The sequence below is a fragment of the Lepisosteus platostomus genome, chromosome 4, assembly GCF_059453375.1.
Source record: "Lepisosteus platostomus isolate fLepPlt1 chromosome 4, fLepPlt1.hap1, whole genome shotgun sequence".
Lineage (NCBI taxonomy): Eukaryota > Metazoa > Chordata > Actinopteri > Semionotiformes > Lepisosteidae > Lepisosteus > Lepisosteus platostomus.
Window position 1 is genome coordinate 32387679 of NC_142614.1, and position 19530 is coordinate 32407208.

A 19530-nucleotide genomic window follows, 5' to 3' on the forward strand; every position below is an offset into this window, starting at 1 on the left:
CTGAATTTGATTCATACTGGAATATTTCAATAACAAATATAAAAATACTTTAAATAAGGCCATACACATTGACAAAAAAGGCATCTTGTCAGGTGATTTAAAAAAATCACCAGATTTACATGCCCACAAATGTATTTTATATTATATATCTTTCTATGTTATATATTTGTTTTAACAGCAAACTCATAACACTTCAGCCATCTTTCAGACTTCTGGAGAATCTCTCTGTAATGCACTGCCATCTTGTGGACACCAGATCCTTTATGGAAGGACTTCAAAAACAAGTATAAATTTTGTTTTTTTTTATTATTGCTGCTTTTTATATATAATTTACTGTTCAAGACAAAACAATGCCATTACAAATATGTAAAGCAATGCACACATCATTTGCCGTAATTAAAATATTCGTTTCATTAACGACTGCTCAGTGTACAATATAGTATTTTTAGCATTTTTGTATTTACATCTACATTTTAGGCACATTTGAATGTAAATTCAAAAAGATGCGGGGTGCTGCAAATAAATGCATCAAGTACTCTGCCACTGCAGAATAAATAATCAAATGCAACGTTGCAGTTCTTCGGAACAAAGCATAGACATTGTATAAATGACGATTACTGCAAAGTTATGCAACAGCAGTACACAAAGTACTCTTCACAAAAATAAGATTTGGATACTAAATAATGTTGGTCAGAGGTTTCTACATTGTTTGAAAAATATAGCTTTCTGTAACCATATAATAAATTAGGATTGAAATAGTTTTCATATGATATACAAGTACATTACATAACCCAATACAATCTGTGCAAAACACAGATCAGAATAGAACTGGACATCTCTCTACTGTTAGGTTCAGTAATATAGAAAAATATTAACTAACCTGAAACCAGCTTTTAGGAATAGACAGCCATCTCACTAAAAATGCATAATTATGTCACCTTTATAAAAAGTTTCACTAAAAGAAGGTTACTAGAGACGATTAATTGGTTTTAACATCTTTAGATCTTCAATGTGTGTGCTAAAAGGGATAAAGAAATACCATACTCAACTTTATGGGAGAAATGCTTCAGAAGAATTCCAGATACATCTATTAAACTGCCTGGAACTCGTGTAGTAAATTAAGAACAAATCTAAGTGTGAAAACTGATATGGACATCACCCTGTAAGCCCATTCACATACTGATGTTTAACACAAGGTGCATGACAGTTATTTTTAAATGGAGTCTCATCACATGTGCAATGAAGTGATGAATGAATCCTTTCACATCATTGCACAGTGTAGAGAGGTTTTCTGTTCAGAGACAAAAAGGTGAAGGGTCAAATACGTTGCAGCTCCCATGGTATGTTTTTTTTTCATTATAATTTTGTTTTCCATGTGGCTGAATTCCCTAACACCCATAACACTGCACTAATCACAATCTGGGGGCAGCTGTTAGCAGGCAATGCAAGCAGACAATGTGAGAGCAAAGCACAGTTACTGCATGCACAAAGATGTAGTGGAAGGAGAGGCTTTGCTATGCATAAGGTCAACTAAAATACATTCAATAAACTTAACAATAAAAATGGAACAGTAGGTAGAGTACATCATTCCAATACACTGACTACAAAACAAGTTATTCCTAAGATTTTAAAACATTGTAAATGCATGGCTTAATGCCCAATACTGGGAGAAAAAGTGGAAGTTAGTCTAAACCTTAATGTGGTGTTTGGATTTCTCAGGCAATCATTAAAAGTTTCCACATTAGAAGAAACAAAGGAAAGAGCTGGCTGCCTAAAAATCTGATATTTTTAAAATAATAAGAGTCAAAACAGAAACTGAGTTACTTATATCTTTATTTTTTTTTACTTTGCCTGCATAGTTTGCATCCTCAAGTAGATCTCATCACATAAAAATATTTTCAAATCATGGATAACATTTATTTTGGATATAAGTATCAAAACCAAGGTAAATTAAAATTAATAACAGGGAAAACAAAGACTTGAGGTATCTGGTGAAACTCAGGGTGTTTAAATTCAGGAAATGTAAGCTTCCTTATTACTTTTATATTTTAAAAAAGTAATCTTTCAGTGACCATAAAATGAGATTTCAATCTTAAAAATACTACTGCTCTTTAAAAAGCTTTGAGCAAGACTTATCTTTTTAAATATAAAAAAATCCCTAATAATTTGATCAGACATACAAAATAAAAAATGATTTTCAATATTTTAGTCTACTAAGTATTATTAACCTCCCACCAGCATACCTCGTTAACTTCCTTTCAGCACACAATTCCAGATTTGGAATTTTTGCGACACTGCATCATCGCTATTAAATTATAGTGTGCATAAAAAAAATATTCAAATCCAAATTCTATATTATGTGCTATTTTACAGCGAACTTTTTAAAAGGTATTGAAAGCCATACTTGTCATCACTGAAGCGCTCAGCTACATAAAAATTGATCTGATGGTACAGATTAATGCATAGAGTTCAACATTTTGTAAACATCTACACCATCATCTCAAGGTGCTGACTGCTATGCATCCAGCAAAAATGACCATAAGGCATAGAAAAAAAATATATATAGTTTGATTTCAGTTTGGTTGTCCAGTAATTTCTACTCATTAAACATAAAATAAGAACTATTTGTTTTATCAATTGTTTTCAGATTGGCATTGAGGAATACAGGGGTTACCAGCAAAATATATATATATGAGAAGTAGCCTTACATACTTACTAAGTAAAAAATCTTGATAATTCTTTAGTTAAAGTATGCTATAAGTCTCATCAATATAAAAGTACATTTGTAAATGTATATGAGATCTCCACAATGTAGATCTGTTGACCTTTTGTCTCAGATTGGTTTATAAGCACAACAAAAAAAGTCCTTGCAGGAGTCAGAATATAATTTACCAAGCAGAATCCCTTAGAAATAAAAAGAACCAAAGCTCGCCTCCCTCCCTAAAAACGATGAGATCTTAAGAGGTTTTTTCAGATGGTCAAGTTTGCTTCGCTGAAAATATTAACCATCAAGTCCTCACTGCGGTAATTCTTATAACTCACACAAGACTCAGCATGTCAAAATACAGGTACAGGGACATTCAAATTCTCCAACTGCCTGCCATCAGGTAACAAAAAAAGCTGGAATAATGATGATATAACATAAATAACAGTTCATATTTGTTTAGCAACCTCCAGAAACACTTTTCTTCATGTAGGCAGCTATGCAACATGGCTGCCGATTTGCATGAAAGACAAGCACGCTAGACTTCAGAATACATTCTGCATCTCGTCTTGTTTTCAGCAGTACCCTGATTCTTCAGTCCCTTGTTCACCAGCGCAGAAGGGGGACACTGTCACAAGGCAACGTGGCTGTCACACACTGCTGTCCTGCAGCAGTGGCTCGATGTCCTCGTCGCTGCCAGGCAGGGGGGTGTTGCTCTGGGTGCTAGTGATGCTGTTGCTATGTCTCCGTGTGTTGCAAGTCTTTACAGAGAGGCTGTTGTGTTCAGGAATGAATAAGGCAACCAGGAAAGCAAGAAGAACTGCACATGCTCCAAAAAGAAATGGTGGGCCAGAGATAATCGACCTCTATAAAATAAAGAAAGATACTGCAAATGAGACAGAGCTATATATCAAAGAATAATAATAATAATAATTGCTTACACTTATATAGCGCTTTTCTGGACACTCCACTCAAAGCACTTTACAGGTAATGGGAACTCTCCTCCACGACCACCAATGTGTAGCATCCACCTGGATAATGCGACAGCAGCCATAGTGCGCCAGAACGCTCACCACATATGAGCTATCAGTGGGGAGGAGAGCAGAGTAATGAAGCCAATTCATAGATGGGGATTATTAGGAAGCCATGATTGGTAGGGGCCAATGGGAAATTTGGCCAAGACGCCGGGGTCACACCCCTACTTTTTTCGAGAAACGCCCACAGTCAGGACCTCTGTTTTACGTTAAATGTACTGTTTAAAAACATATATGAATAGTTCATATAGGCCCACTTGTTAACATATAGCAATAGCCTACTATTCAATTCTGACTTCATGAAACCGTGGAAGAATTCCATGGCGACATAAAAAGAAAAGACAAGAATCTACTAGTAATTAACTGATGCTCAAGTTAACAAGTGAATGAATGAAACACAAATTGATCTTTTGGGCATTTTCACTGGGAGTGATTAGCACAGAAAGCTGAAGTTCATGTTGAAAATTTCATCACTGAAACATAAAATTGGATTTTTTCTGGTTTAACGTTGATTTCCATCCCCTGCTCCTGGTTCACAAATGGTTACTTAGTTGGTAACAAACCAAAGTTTAACCAAAGTAAATCAAAGTTTACCAGAACATACAGGTCAAAAACTTGTGCCACCTTGTGTCCTTAAGCTTAAGAATGCTTACAAATGCACTGATCAAAAAGTTAAAATCCTGAGAGAGCAGGAATTCTTCATCGAGGTGTGGCTTAACATCCTTCATGAGTAATTTAGGAACCTATTAAAAGACTGCAGGAAGGGCTGTGTCAAGTTTTTCTAAGACAATGATTGTCATGCTATAAATAAATCTGAAAACCAATCACTTAGAAATAAGTAGACAATGTCCTGCTTATAAATATCATACTAAAAACTACACCGTTTTTCAGGTTTTATTGTGTTTCTTATACTGAATATCCACCTGGAGTTTCATGATAAATTAACTTGGTTTTTAACTTAGTAACATACTGTATCATTAAAGATGTCACAACATTTCAAGGCTACTGCAGGTTCCCCTGAGATGCCTGATAGGTTATTGAATATGTTCAAAATAAATTCAGTTGCTTATCAGTGATGATAATTGTGACTTAACAAGGAATAACAAAATCAAAGAATTAGATGCATTTGAGGATGTTTATTGAGTATTTTGTATAGTGAAATTGTCTTGGCTAAGGCCCAAACGTAACTTAAATAAAACTATAGGTGCATTGTTTAGAGAGAAGCGGAAGTCTCTGAATGGTCAAAATTATCCGAATAACTGATAGTTCAACCTATTAGTTGGGTTTTTTCTATAGTCAGTCGATTTGAAGACACAGTATGGGGCCATTACCAGTGCTTTTGGACTGTTTGCATGAAAATGTGATTTCATTTTACTTTGGAAATTTGTTTTTATTCATTATGTATTTTGGCTACTTCTTGTTTTGTGATTGCATTTTGCTGGAGAACCAATAAATTATCAATGGACTTTGGTGCCTCTTGAAACTGAAACAGGAGATTAATCTTTTTGTGAAAAAATATTAATTTGCTTTATGCTGATGTATGTAGTTATGAAACACTTCTGAAAAGATTAGGTTGTCACACTTAATCTTAATTAAACTTAATCACCAAAAAATCCACCTTGCAGGACCCATGCTTATACATTTGATGCCAGCAATGTGCTGTGGGTTTAAAATAATAAACACAATAATTTTCTGATGAGGTCTAGAGGTCAAATGAAACAAAACTAATTCCTACAATTGTATCCAAGAAAATAACTATGGAAATAACAGAAACCTTCAACAAATCTAAACACTATATATAAATTTAAAAAAGAGTTATTCTCATACCTCATCAGTTGGATCAAGCATAACAGTGTTTTTCTCATTCTGAACTGGATCAATTTCATTCAATTCCACATTGAAAAGGAAGAAAATGAATCCATAGAGAGCTGGTCCCAATCCATTGCAGAGGCCTCGAATTCCCGTTATCATCCCTTGCACAACTCCTGATGGGAAGATTATTATAATGATTAAAGTCATTAACATTCCAGATAAATTATCTTTAACATTAGTGCATTTTACTTATCAAAACTACGTATGTTTTATGTTATGTTGCTGTTATGTTCTGTTATAAGATAAATCATATTTTTAAAGACATTTGCAACAATGAAACAATTATAAAGCTCTAAAAATAACAGGTCATATTGAATTAAACTACATTGCAAACAAAAATGTATCATAATTAAATTTAATTGCATACACAACATTGGTAGCTAGTATGTCAGTCAATTGGCTTTTATTAGAAAGAGCACGTTTTTTGTAACTCTGAATACACTTATACCATTAAGCAACTAAATGTTTTAATGCAAGCAGTATATAAGTGGAAAGAGTGAGTTAGTAAAGCCTTTTTTCCCTCTTTGCTGCAGTGAGGGTTTAGGTTGATTCCATTTCTCCCTTTAAGAAAAATTCCCAATTACAATTTTTTTTTTATATTCACAAAACTGGAACCGGGAAGAGGCAACTGGAACTGAAAAACTAATGTTGGCCCGATGTGGTTGTAGACAAGTCTGTTGCATGCTGGTTTTAAAGTCAGTAGTATAGACTGGTAGTCTGTATCATTATCTTAACTGACCCACTGCTTTGTAGCCTTTTGTGGACAAAGTCTATCCACATTACAAAAGAAACTGCAACCATGTTTGATAGCAGGCATCATAACTGTTCACTTCCCTTTCATCTCCCTGTGAATTCCAGCCTCTCGCACAGAACTGATTTGATATTTTACTATGCTTCAGGAACTACATAACTCGAGAAGGAGTCCAAATTGCACCTCCCATGATGATTTGCTCTGGGTTTTTTTCCAAAACTCAAATTGGCTCCTAATAAAACATATGCACAGATTTACAGACCCCTTTAATTTTACAAAGTTGCTCAAATTAAGGAAACATGAACCGGAAGTTGTAATGTTTCATCAGATTGGGAGCAATAATCAAAACATAATAAAAAACAAACTGTTTAATAAAACTTAGAAAATAAGTACTTTTGTATGAAACTTAAATTAAGTGTTAGGAAAAAGTACATGCACAAATTCAGTATTGATTTATTTTTCATTCTTTCTCAATTGGGAACTTCTCTTTGTTTCTCTATTATTCAGTTTATAATCTTTATGAATGTAAAAGTTAAAATGCAATTCTGATATCGTCAAGAATGTTTTAAGGATAATAACATAAGTACTAACTTAAAAGAAGATTTTCAAAGCAAATGTGAACTTTTACTTATAATGGGAGTAGTGGGAATATGAGTGTTTTCAATTTATAATGCTAAATTTATTTGTAAATGGAAACATTTACATCATATTTATTTTGCAAACACAAACATCATGATATAGACTGCAAAGACATTAGACTGAGATTAAGAGAATAAATGATTATACTAATGTCTAAAGAGGCACAAAAACAGGAATTAAATTGATTTTCAATGGGTTTTCACCTGCATAAAACAAGCCTTAATTGTTGATTAGGAGTTCTTGATTAAAATCAAAATCACTTTAAAAACAACATTTTCAAGATTGCTTGGACTCCTATTCAGATTTTTACAAAAACTACATTAAAACTAAACTCAGCCAATTATCCCCAAATACCTTATAGTAGGAACATAAAAATCAAATGAGGTGCATAAATGAATAAATGCAGGTTATACAACAGCTTACAGATCTCCCCATATCATGCAATGAAAGTATTCTATATTATTTCACAGCAATCTTGCTATACTTTTCTTTGGCACAATGAGCATATATAGTGCAGTAAGATCATCTGCGCTGCTGCTCGAATTTCTTCCCTCTCCTTTATTCTTCTCATGCCATTCCCTTCCTCTGCTTCCTTCACTAGCTGCTGGATCCAATTAATTACTTATGCTCCTGTTTATCATTCTCTCAACACAGAGGTGAAAACCCTTATTTCTCTCTTCTACCCCCACTCTCATAATCAAAGGTCAGAATTATGCCATCTTCTCAAGACTATCATCATCTGATACTTTTGAAGTGACATCCATACATATTCATTTATTTATCTGGGCATTTTAATTAAGCAATCGATTGGAATGCTTGAGATTCTACTGTTACTCAAGGGTACAACAGCAGTATACCAACAAATATTTTAATCCATAACCTTTCAGTTACAAGTAGAGAACCTGGTCACTACTTCATACCAACTGTCTCATGAAATTCCTACTTTCTGGTCCAAAAAGCACAGTTATCACTGTCAACTGCACTTAACCTTATCCATCATTCACTGAATCTATTTTTTTACGTAACTGTTTTCAATTAACTGCACTAAGGAATCTGTTGCCCACCCTTATTGTTTCTACCAACAGTCCTGTATATGTATATATGGTATATATGGTATCTGTGTTACACTTTGTGCTGTTGAATTATCTGCTTCAGCATACTATTATATCCATCTTTATACATTTAAAGAATGTGATTTACTGCATTTTCCTTGCTTAATAATGACTTATTTTTCTTAATTTTTCTTCATTCACTTGTATTGATTTTCTGTAACTGCACATGTTTCTGGATAACACTTAATGATAACAATGATAATGATAATAAGATGCTTAGATACAAATATTGTTAATACAGAGAAACACAAGACTTAAGGTAGATTTCATACAAGTTAAGGAATCAAGAACATCAACAGTCAGCCCAGAATGTTATTTTAACTCAGCACAGGACCAGAGGGTGTAAACTGAAAGTGTTATCAAATTATTAGAATACAGAACTTCTCTTTTCAGAAAACATTATGGATGTGTGTGTATATATATGGAAAATATTGAAAAGTCCAAGTTTAAAAGTTGCATTATAGGTGCTTCGGTCATAATTCAGTAACAACTTGATGAACACCCTATTTTCACATGCAAATTTTATTATTTTTTTAATTGAAGTTTGGAATTTGCAGTGTAATCATTTTTTTATATTTAATGCAGCTGGACAAATACCTTTGTATCTGTCATTATACTGTATACAGCAATGTGCAGAATGGGAAATGTGTCAACTTCCATATTATATGGTTTATATTAAACAGACTTAGAACTACAGAATGAAGTTAGAATAATGAAATCTAAACATGAAAACAGCTCAAACAAGACAAGTTACAGTTCAGTCAGAGTGTCCACTAGATGGGGGTATTACCCAAGACATACTGCATATCATTTCTATAGCAAGGAAGGAATAATAATTCTCATTTCTATAGTGTTTGTTATTCCCAAAGGATCCCATAACACTTTAACATTAAGGAGAACATCCTCTTCACCGCACATGAAGTGCGGTAGTAATTACGTGCCAAAAGCCCCAAAGCACAGCTGATCAGGTGGAGAAGTGAAAATGTACAGTACTTCACTAATTGTATTAAGGGGAAACTGAAGTAGGTAAGAATGTTTTTTAGTACTTAAGTACACAAGATTGAAACAAAGTGAAATTTAGGCAGGGTAAGAAGGTTAAGAGAAGGTTTTTCTATTGACATTTTAATGCTTTGTTAATTTCACATAACTTATCACTCATGAGCTTCTTGCTTCATAGAAAACAAATTACTCTATTAGACAGTTACACAATTAAATTAACCTGAGAAGTTTAGACATATGTTTTACATATCAAACTCCAACAGAAATACATTGCTTCTTTCATGTTTGGTTCATACACAACTCAAAACCATTACTATGCCAGTAGACATGCCATGTAAGATAAATGAAATTAATACTTGGTGATTCAGTGAAAAATGAAAGCTCAGCCTGAGAATGGATACATTGTTTAAACTGTGTCCATTATTGTGTTCTGGAGCTCAAAAACACAGCCCCAAAGGTTTCCTAGGTAATGCTATGATTCACACAAAGTCTTTTCAAGTGAATACTTATTTGACTTTAAACTCACTCCTTATTATGCACTCCCAAATTGTCAGAATAATAATATCATATCATAATCTCATTTCTGTTCTTCTTTGCTGTTGCGGTTCATGGTAGAATTGTTTTGATTAATTGATTTGCTAGTCACATATTCAAACAAATGCTAAAAAATTGATTCTTTTTTTCTCCTTTGCAACGCCTCCACACCAAAATATAAGCATTTTCCGCAACCGTGTGCACAAGTCCCTACGTGATGCTCAGGTCCAAGCTAGAATGTATAAATTTGATTACATGACTGGCTTTTATTTAGAACGGTATCATCTGTGTCAAGGCTGTTTGTTTTAAAGTGAAGGGCTTGTGGTACTTAGGGGAACTAAATACAATTTAGTTAGCGTAATAAATTTAACTATGAGAATATACAGTACAAAAACTACAATGTACAATGATGTACATGCTACAGTACATAAAGTAATACAGGTTATTGACAAGAGCAATAGCAGCAGCGGTACTTATTTCAATGTAAGTATTTTGTTGTATGCCCCACCAACCTTGAATCACCAAGTGTGTTTTTTCCCCGACTCACAATAACTAACCCTACAGCTACACATACAAAATACTAGCAAGTATAGAAAAACTATCTAAGCCACCCATCTTCAACTCATTTGGCTTTTAATGTCTCAAGCAATACAGTCATGTGCAGGAGGTTCTGTTTTACTTGGAGAAATTTGTTTTTGGTCAACAGAAACACCAAGTCTGCATGAATCTCATAAGTCACCGTTCGACTTGGAACCAAGAGAGCCCTGATCATATAAGTCCAGCCACACCCTAGACAGCACTCAGAAAATTGTGCTTTGTCATCTGGAGAATCCTTTGCAGAACCAGAGAGGGACAGAGTTGATCAGCCTGCAACTTGCACTTGCATGAGTACCTTTACTGGCCCATTACTGCATGAGCCCAGTAAAAAAAGACGTACACTTCTCCTTTGGATAATAGGGTCTCGGGCATCTTAAATTTTAATAAGTTTATCAACTGAAATTCAGCCTCAAAGAAATTATTCATTCTTACTTCAAACAAGAACACCAGTAGATTTCTGCAACTGTAATGAAAATGGCTCACTTGCCACACAGAATCTCTGCAAGTGCGACTGCTGCTGTAGTGGAAGTGAAGCTGAGCAGAGATCTGTCTTACCCTGCTGATCAGGCTCTGCACTGCGAGACACCAGTGCACTCACTGCGGGGAATGTAATACTAGACATCGCTGCCACCGCCCCTGCAGCCCACATCATCCTGCAAGACACAAACTATGGGTCACCAACATGAAGGGAAGACACATTTACCTTAGGACAGCCCACTTGATGTTTTTTTTCCCCAATTGACTGCAGACTCTGTTCTAAATGTAAAAATTAATACTAATCCACAAACCTGAAAATTAATAATACTATCAAGAAGCATAAATCTCAAAATAAACATCACAATATGTTCAATCACAATAAACATAGGAGTATACAAGTTTAAATACTGATATTGTACATTTTATGACCTATGAAATAAGTTACAGGAATTTCAAATTATTGAATGAAAACAAAAGGCTTGTAATAAATAATTTATGGTAATTAAATCTACTGGATTATTAGATTTATCATATATCATATATATTTGATTTATGGTCATTATAGACTATTAAAACATTTGAAAATGTTTATTCCCATATTACCTATTGATAAGAACAGAATTTGCTACACAAATCTACTTTTTTCATTACTATAGAGCTTTATTTATTAGATAAATAAAATAACGGAGATGACTGAGCTGGAAAAAAAACTAAAGTATTTGCTATAACCTCACTGTTATCTGTCTTTGAATTCTACTGTAGTTGTTCAATCATGGTTTTCTCCAAATACCCCTTATGAATCTTGTACCATACATCCATGTTTATCGCAAGCTTAAGTTTTTCCATTTACCACTTTCAACTGCAATGAAACCTAAATTTTTAAAAAAACTGTGTTGTATGATTTTGTTTTGTATGCACAACTTATGGTTCAGAATTACCTGCAAAATGATGTACCAGTCTAATGATCCAAGACATATTTTAACTGAAGTCTTTGTGGTCACAATCACCACAAAGAACACATTTAGAATATGGTATTAAATTCTTGTTATAACATAACAAGATAAATATAATAGAAAATAATACTGCTGCCTTGTGAAGTGTAACTACAACAATTCCTGCTTTGATGGCACATGGACAGATTAAATTACATATTGTTTTCTCCTGAACTTGGGATAGTGCTAAGGATATTATCTCATGCTCTTAAAGCATTTGGACATAGTTACAATGACCCTGTTACAATGAAAAACATAAATAAATCATTAACGCTGCAGTACTTTCCAATAATTAAGACAACACCATTTCTTTGAACATTTCAAAGACTGGTGTTATTGATTAACAGTGATTACGGAGTCACAGTTTCCTTGAGTCAGTGCAGAGAGTGTGGTGGGAATCTGAAGAAAAAACTATCCAGTTATGTTGCATAAGCTGACACCTTTTAAAGAAATGACTGGATGAGATCCTAGGATTACTTATCTACCAGCAAACAAATTAGCTAGATTTATTCTGTTTGTATCCTGTGACATTGATAAGAAAGTAAATTTCCAGTTAATCTGCATTCTAGAAAGAATGGTATTACAGGGTTCACTAATGTCTTTCCAAGAACAGCAGTCTGTCTATATCAAAAGTAAAGAATATAGTTAATATTTCATGAAAGGTGGTAATTAAGTGACAAAAACCTGCAAGACACCTGGATGTGGTTAAAATGGAAATAATTCAAACCTCTGGCTTCCTGTACCGCCGTGCTTAGGCAGAAAGAAAACACATTTGTAGCAATAATGTTTGATACAATAGCAGCAATTACAGTATTATTTCAGAAAGCAACTTAACAATCTTGTGTGATACTAAGCTATACAGAACAACCAGTCTACGATAAAACCTTTATAAATGATCAAAAAGAATTGCTGAATTGTTGTTTATAATAATACTATTGTAATACCACTCAATCTGTTCTTGTCTTACCAAGATGAAAGCAGAAAAGGTAAAAAATGCTTTTGTGTTTTCTCAGATAACTGCAAAGCTTTTCACCCTAGTCTTTGAAAAACATGCTCTTAAGTTGCAATATACTAAGAATTCTGGTGCGTGAAGTTTAAAATAAAACCTTGTGAACTCAAAACACTAGTCTTAGCATCTCTGCATTGGCTCCTGGTGGAGTTGAGAGCCAAATCAGAATTTTGTTTTTAAAACAAAAGGCTGTATATGTAAAGTATGAGATAGGTCCGATTTTTTTCTACATTTTAAGAAGCTTAGTCTTAGATCTCTGGACACTGAGCGTCTCTATCACTTTGAGTACAAGAGGCCAAACAGCAATTGACATATTAGTCATCATACATTATCCCATTTGGCAACTAGATTGTAGAACAATTTTCCAAAGAACATAAGGGACACTGAAACTATCAGCACATTTAAAGCTAAACTGAAAGCTTACTTTTATAGCTTTGGGTTTATGTTAAGATGCTTGCTTAATGCAATTTGCAAAAATGCACTGTATTTTTTAAAATCTGTTTTTACTCATGTGAAGTGCTTTGGTATTGTTGTACAGAAAGGTTGCTATATAAAGCAGAAAAGAAGATGTGTAGCAGTTCATAGAGTTCAGCTGTTTCCTTTTATGAAAAAGAAGGATGAACTATTTGAAGTTCAGATGCATCATGTGGTAAGAGAAACAGAGAATTATACTGTTGCAGTAAATGCACACAATAATATTTGGGTTTCAGAATGAATCCATTAAGAGGTATAAAGAAAATATACTTAATTGAACTGAAAAAGGAGATGACAGAATAAAACTAAAAATCACTAAAAATGCCTGCAAAAGAATTTGTATTATAAACTGTATAAACTTTTATTTATCTACTTTTCCTTATCATAATCTAAATGCTCCAGCTACGGTGTTCAAGGGAACATTTCCGCAGGTCTTTCCTCCCGGCAGCTGTCAGGGTGTATAACGTTGCCCTAGGCTAGGACTGTTAGCCCTTCATTTGCTCGTCTATGGACACCATTGTACTTTTTGGACAATCAATCTGTATAAACCTTTGCACATTTTGCACATATTTTATTGTTTTAGCAGTGACTATGATCATCATATTTTGCACAGACACATTTATTTTGTATAACTTTTAGTCTATTCTGATGTCTGTTTTTGCTTGTCTTGGGCTGGACTGCTGTAACACATCAATTTCCCTACACGATCAATAAAGTCTTATCTATCTATCTTACTTTCCAAATGTTTACAGTTCTGCATCCTAACGGAACAACAGTTAACCAAGCAAAAATGAAAAGAATTTCAGGGTGGACAGTGAACTTACCATGGTTCAGATCCAAATCCATACCAGGCCAGCTGGAGCATTTGAAACCCAAGCCCAAGCAGCACTGTGTTTTTATTCCCTATGGTCTTCATTAGAATGCTAAGAAAAACTGTCTGTGATGAGAGGAAAAATGAATTAGTTGTTCTTCTTCCTAATCTGTGATTACCCTATTAATTCTCTAATGTTATCTATTAATGTATGAGTTATCATATGCATTCAATGGAATCTTCAAACTGCGTTTATTTCGGTGCACCTTATCACTTTATAGAAATATATGGTACTGGGAAAAGAGAAACAAAAAGCAATTTGTTGCAACATAGAACCATCTTATTTAAAAATATAAAGTTAAAAAACAGCCTAACATAATTTAACATAAATATGAAAGTAATCAAAAGTTACTGAAGTACCTGGGCTATGATTGAAAGGATCCCAACAACAGCTATAAATGCTGCTATAGTAGTTGATGTGAATCCAATAACCTGAAAGAGAAAATATATATTTACGTTATGCTGCTTTTGAATTGCATCCTTTTTTCTTCCCAAACATAAGGCATTTTGCATGATACTGAAGCATTACCAACTCACTGGCAGCTCCAGGGCTACTGTATGTAAAGCCACCTTAATGCCTTTGTCTAATTTTAGGCATTTATAAATATGAAGAATTGAAACAAGGTTCAATACACATAACATGATTAGATTACATATTCATATTCGTTCAATTGTTGAGCACAAAGAGAAAAGCATAACATCTGTCCTTGTGGTTCCAGTACAAGATCTCAGGATACTCACGGTGTTAATTACTGTATGTTAGAGTACAATTTGCTAGTTGTGTGAAACACACTTGCTTTTCACTGAATTATAGTGGTTCATGTCCAAACACAGTAAGAGTCCTGAAATTATCCTCTCTACATAGAAAAATATCCCAATAATTATAATAATAAGAAACTTTATTTTATATAGCTCTTTTAAAGGTAGCTTCTCAAAGCGCTTTACAGAATGGCAACAACAATAAATTAAAAGAATACACAAGACAAAACACAATTACAATACACAGAGTAGATGGTGGTACAAATTAAAGTAGGAGCAGAGGGATAAAGAATGGAACCAGTTTAGTAAAGGCTCTTCTAAAGAAGAAGGTTTTGAGTCTGGATTTGAAGGAGATTAGAGAAGGTGACTAACTGTCCACGTTGCTGCTCCTAACAGACCTTGTATTCACTGAAAGAAGCTCAATGCACTATGATAAACTGACAGTATAAGAATGGTTACAAATGAAGCCATTTAGCAGATTGATCTCACTTGGGTGCTAAGAGATAATTGATTGGAGGATAATATTCAGACGTTTTTTTTAATAAGTCAAAGTTTCAGCTATAACAACATACAATAGTTGGGTAGCTTGGTCTACACTACCCCAACCCTAATTTAACACATTTCCACTCTGGTTTGCATTTTACTGTTGATCCTTAAGAAGCCTAGAGCAGTCTTTGCCAAAACCTTTGAAGATTTTGAATACTTGAATAAAGACCCTTTATTCCTTTCTATCTTCAAGACTAATGCAGTACACAACATTCTTTACATTCTTTACAAGATATCTTAGTGATGTTTTGTACAATTTTAAAACAACATTTTTGTTTCCTCACATTCTCAAAGGTCAACATTAAAACAGTATATTTGTCTGTTAGCAGTGTCCTCAAGGTCAGTGTCTCCAGCCTTATATTTCAAGTTCAAATCGCATTTTACAAATTCACAAATACCTTCCCAGTGTTGATCTGTAAGAGTTTTTGGCACAATATTTCAGTAATAATAATACTATAATAAAAAGTCTTTACATTTTCGTTAAACATTATTACTATTACAAATTTGAGCAAACAAAAAGAACACTAAGCATAAGCAGTTCCAATTGCACAATGCCAGTTTTCTAAAAGTGCATTCACCATTTGGGTGGTCAAAAGGGGCTTCTGCTGTTAAGTTTCCTGTTTTACTGTGCTTAGATTAAGTTTTTTGCTGAAATTTTAAACTGAAAACAATTCAACTTCCTAAACTAAAGTACGCAAAACTGACAAGTCACATAATTTAACAAAACTACTAGTTTATGAGAAAATCTGTTGTTTTTTAAATGTTGGTTCATCTGTTTAGTTGGAAATGGAAAATTATGGATGCCTGAAAAGAAAATTACTTCTGCAAATTACTGACTCAGTCATTCTTTCTACTTTTTACACTGACCTTGTTCTAAAATAAGGGCTCCCTAAAGAGCTCTTTTACTTGCCTGCAGAAAAACAAAATTAAATTACCAAACCTGAACTCTTAACAGCCTCACAAAAATATTTTCTATAGTATGGCAAAGCTGTCTGATAAAAAGTAGTTCAGTTTTCAGACAAAGAAGTCTATATTTGTTTTAAACAGCAATTTACTCAAAAAGACTACTTTTATAGGTCACAATAATTAGATGAAACTTTAGAGAAGGATTGAATTTTTTAAGGAGAAAACTATGGCGTTATTTACCTGAAAATTTACTCACCTGTCTCAAGTAAAGGAAAAAACTGGAATACTGGCCAGCTTCTGGCAGGTAAGACAAAAACACTGTGATACAGATTAGCAACACTGTGGAATCCTTCCCTACTTTCTTCAAGGACTGAAAAGAAAACAAATTGAAAAGATTTTTTCACTATGTTTACCGCAGCTTCCTTTTAATTACATTAGCTCTAAATTTAAAACTTTAAATATTAAAAACCTTTAATCTAAAGATATTAAGGGACCGCTGAAAAACAATATGATTAGACATTAGAAGTTGTATACATTAAAAGATAAGCTTCAGATTTAAATCTGAAGATTGTTTTTAAATAGAGGGCTCTGAGTGGTTTAAGAAATACCTAGATATTTAACATAAATGATGACAGTTTAAATTAGGGGCTGCAAATGCTATTTCTAAAAGTTATATCAAAGGAATATTATTAATAAGTGATGAAGGGAATAAATAACCAACTCCTATTGTAGATTATTTGGATGTTAGTAGCAAAACATTAATCAAGGTCAAGGTCTTACCCTAACTGTAGGGTGATCTCAATGTAACCATTTATTTTTTAGAAATAATTATTTTTGCAACCCCTAAGCTAACTTATGACCATATAATGAGCAAAATCTGTCACATATTCCACAAAAAGACAAGAAAAATCATATGGAGACATGTGAATAAAAAATTAATATGCCTTTAAGTGTGGTGTTTGCCTAAGCAGATAACATTTGGAGTTAACTGGAGTTAAGTAAAATCCACCGAACCACCATAAAGTTTAAGGGTTAAGCTTTGTTCTAAATATATCTAAACATTTCTCCAACAATTCCAAATTTCTGGTGTAAAAAACATCTGCTTTATAAATGGATTCCGAAAAAAAGAAAAATACTTACAGCAAAGGGGTCAGCTTTCTCCCATGAAATTGGTGCTCCCCAGGAAGCTGGCCTCATTTTCTCAGGCAATGACTCTGGCACTGCGAGGAGAATGAAGCAGATGTCCACCAAAGCAATGATAGTTGCAACAAGCACTACCAAGTTGTCTCCGTAATTAGCAGAGAGGTAAGCACCAATTGCTGGACTCGTTACTAAACTTGCAGCAAATGTTGCAGAGACCTGAAAGCAAACAGAGAAATAATTTAAAACTATCAACATTAGAAAAAATGAGAGCTACAGAAACTGATTTCCAGTACAGTTCGGGGAAAAAAAAACATGGCATTGTTGAGTTTGGCAGCATTTTCTTTGCCTCCTAAACTGAAGTTTGGCATTAGTAACATTCTAGAGACAGAGGTTTACCAAGCCCACTTCCTCCATGCTGCCCAATAGGTTAGTGCTCAGTTTCAGCCTTGTTTGGATTTATAAATATTTATAATTAACACACTACAAATGTAAGTGCCACCAGCCATATCACCCTGCAACTCACAACTGGCAACCCACTGAAGCTAAGCAGGTGTGAGCCTGGTCAGTAGCTGGATGGGAGACCTCCTGGGAAAAACTTAGGTTGCTGCTGGAAGAGGTGTTAGTGGGTCCAGCAGGGGGCACTCACCCTGCGGCCTATGTTAATCCTAATGCCCCAGTATAGTGACGAGGAAACTATACTGTAAAAAGGCACCGTCCTTCAGATGAGATGTAAAACTAAGGTCCTGACTCTCTGTGGTCATTAAAAATCCCAGGGCGTTTAACCCCGGTGTCCTGGCCAAATTTCCCATTGGCCCTTATCAATCATGGCCTCCTAATAATCCCCCTCTATGAGTTGGCTATATTACTCTGCTCTTCTCCCCACTGATAGCTGATGTGTGGTGAGTGCTATGGCTGCTGTCACATCATCCAGGTGGATGCTGCACATTGGTGGTGGTGGAGGGGAGTCCCCATTACCTGTAAAGCGCTTTGAGTGGAGTGTCCAGAAAAGCGCTATATAAGTGTAAGCAATTATTATTATAATTATTATTAAAAATGACTTCTATGCATTAATTGTTTTATTATATTGCTAGACTACTAATTGCAGTCTTTTTTCATTTCTTTTTTGACATGTTTAAATCTGTGAAACCTCCCTAGCTCTCTCATAAAGGGCAACTGCCTGCATCTAAAGCAGGTGTGTAAATCTCAGTTCCTGGATGGAAAGGTGTCTTCTGTTTTTTGTTCTTACCTAATTATTTTATTACTTAGACACATACAGGGTGTTTCCTTAGGTCTTTTACAGTTGATAAAATTAATATTTTAAGTTATTAAAAATACAGTTACCTATAAAACACACTGGAGCCAGGATAGAAATATTACAATTATAAAGGACAATTAATTAGACCCACTATGTGTAAGTGTAAGACTCCAGGTGGAACAAAAGCCAAAAGACACATGGCCCTTCAGGAACTGAGATTGACACGCCTTTTATATACAAGTATACAATTAATAAGGTCATTTATGAAAGACCTTCTGCATACTCACTGGGGTGAGCTATACAACACTGTTCCTGTAATGAACCTACAGTTCCACCAGAAGGTGCCAAATACTCAGAGAAAGACTAGTTTTCTCTATTCCCCAAAGGCAATAAGACATTAAAGGATAAAAAGAGCCATTAGTTAAAATTAATCATATGAACAGCTGAGGCCTGCAAATTGCTAAGATAAGAATCATATTCAGCATCATATGAGCTACATTCAAACTGACACTGCTCCTATTTACCCAAGCTAAGAGTTTCCTATTAACCTGTTTATAGTCTGACAGCAAGAATATACTAGAAAGTCCAAAGTTCAGTCCTCTCTGGCTAGTAGAAGATCAACATGATCGATTATTTAATTTAATTAGTTTGCCAAGTATATTTAAAGAAATAAACTAAAAACTCTTCCATTATGTTATTTGAAAGTTAAATTTGTACAATTAGGTTTATAAATAGTATTTCGACTAAGAATGATTGAAAATAAGAGACTTGGATCCCTATTGAAATAAGATACAAATCAACAACATATTTAGTTGTTTTTTATACAAAGTACAAACAAATGGCTTACGTTCTTATG

At 34.1% G+C, this 19530-nt stretch overlaps 1 protein-coding gene across 1 annotated transcript in view; it reads right to left on the reverse strand.

The window, feature by feature from the left end:
* Positions 1-1816: 1816 nt before the first annotated feature.
* The window catches only part of LOC148673113 (solute carrier family 71 member 1-like), a 31639-nt gene continuing 13925 nt past the window's right edge, over positions 1817-19530 (reverse strand). Inside the window, exons 6-12 of the mRNA XM_088629390.1 lie at positions 17417-17635; positions 16533-16646; positions 14426-14497; positions 14019-14131; positions 10798-10895; positions 5566-5723; positions 1817-3570 (exon numbers count right to left, since the gene is read on the reverse strand). Of these exons, the coding sequence (XP_088485516.1) occupies positions 3355-3570; positions 5566-5723; positions 10798-10895; positions 14019-14131; positions 14426-14497; positions 16533-16646; positions 17417-17635 (990 nt within the window). The 3' untranslated portion in view covers positions 1817-3354. The remainder of the gene's footprint in view (positions 3571-5565; positions 5724-10797; positions 10896-14018; positions 14132-14425; positions 14498-16532; positions 16647-17416; positions 17636-19530) is intronic.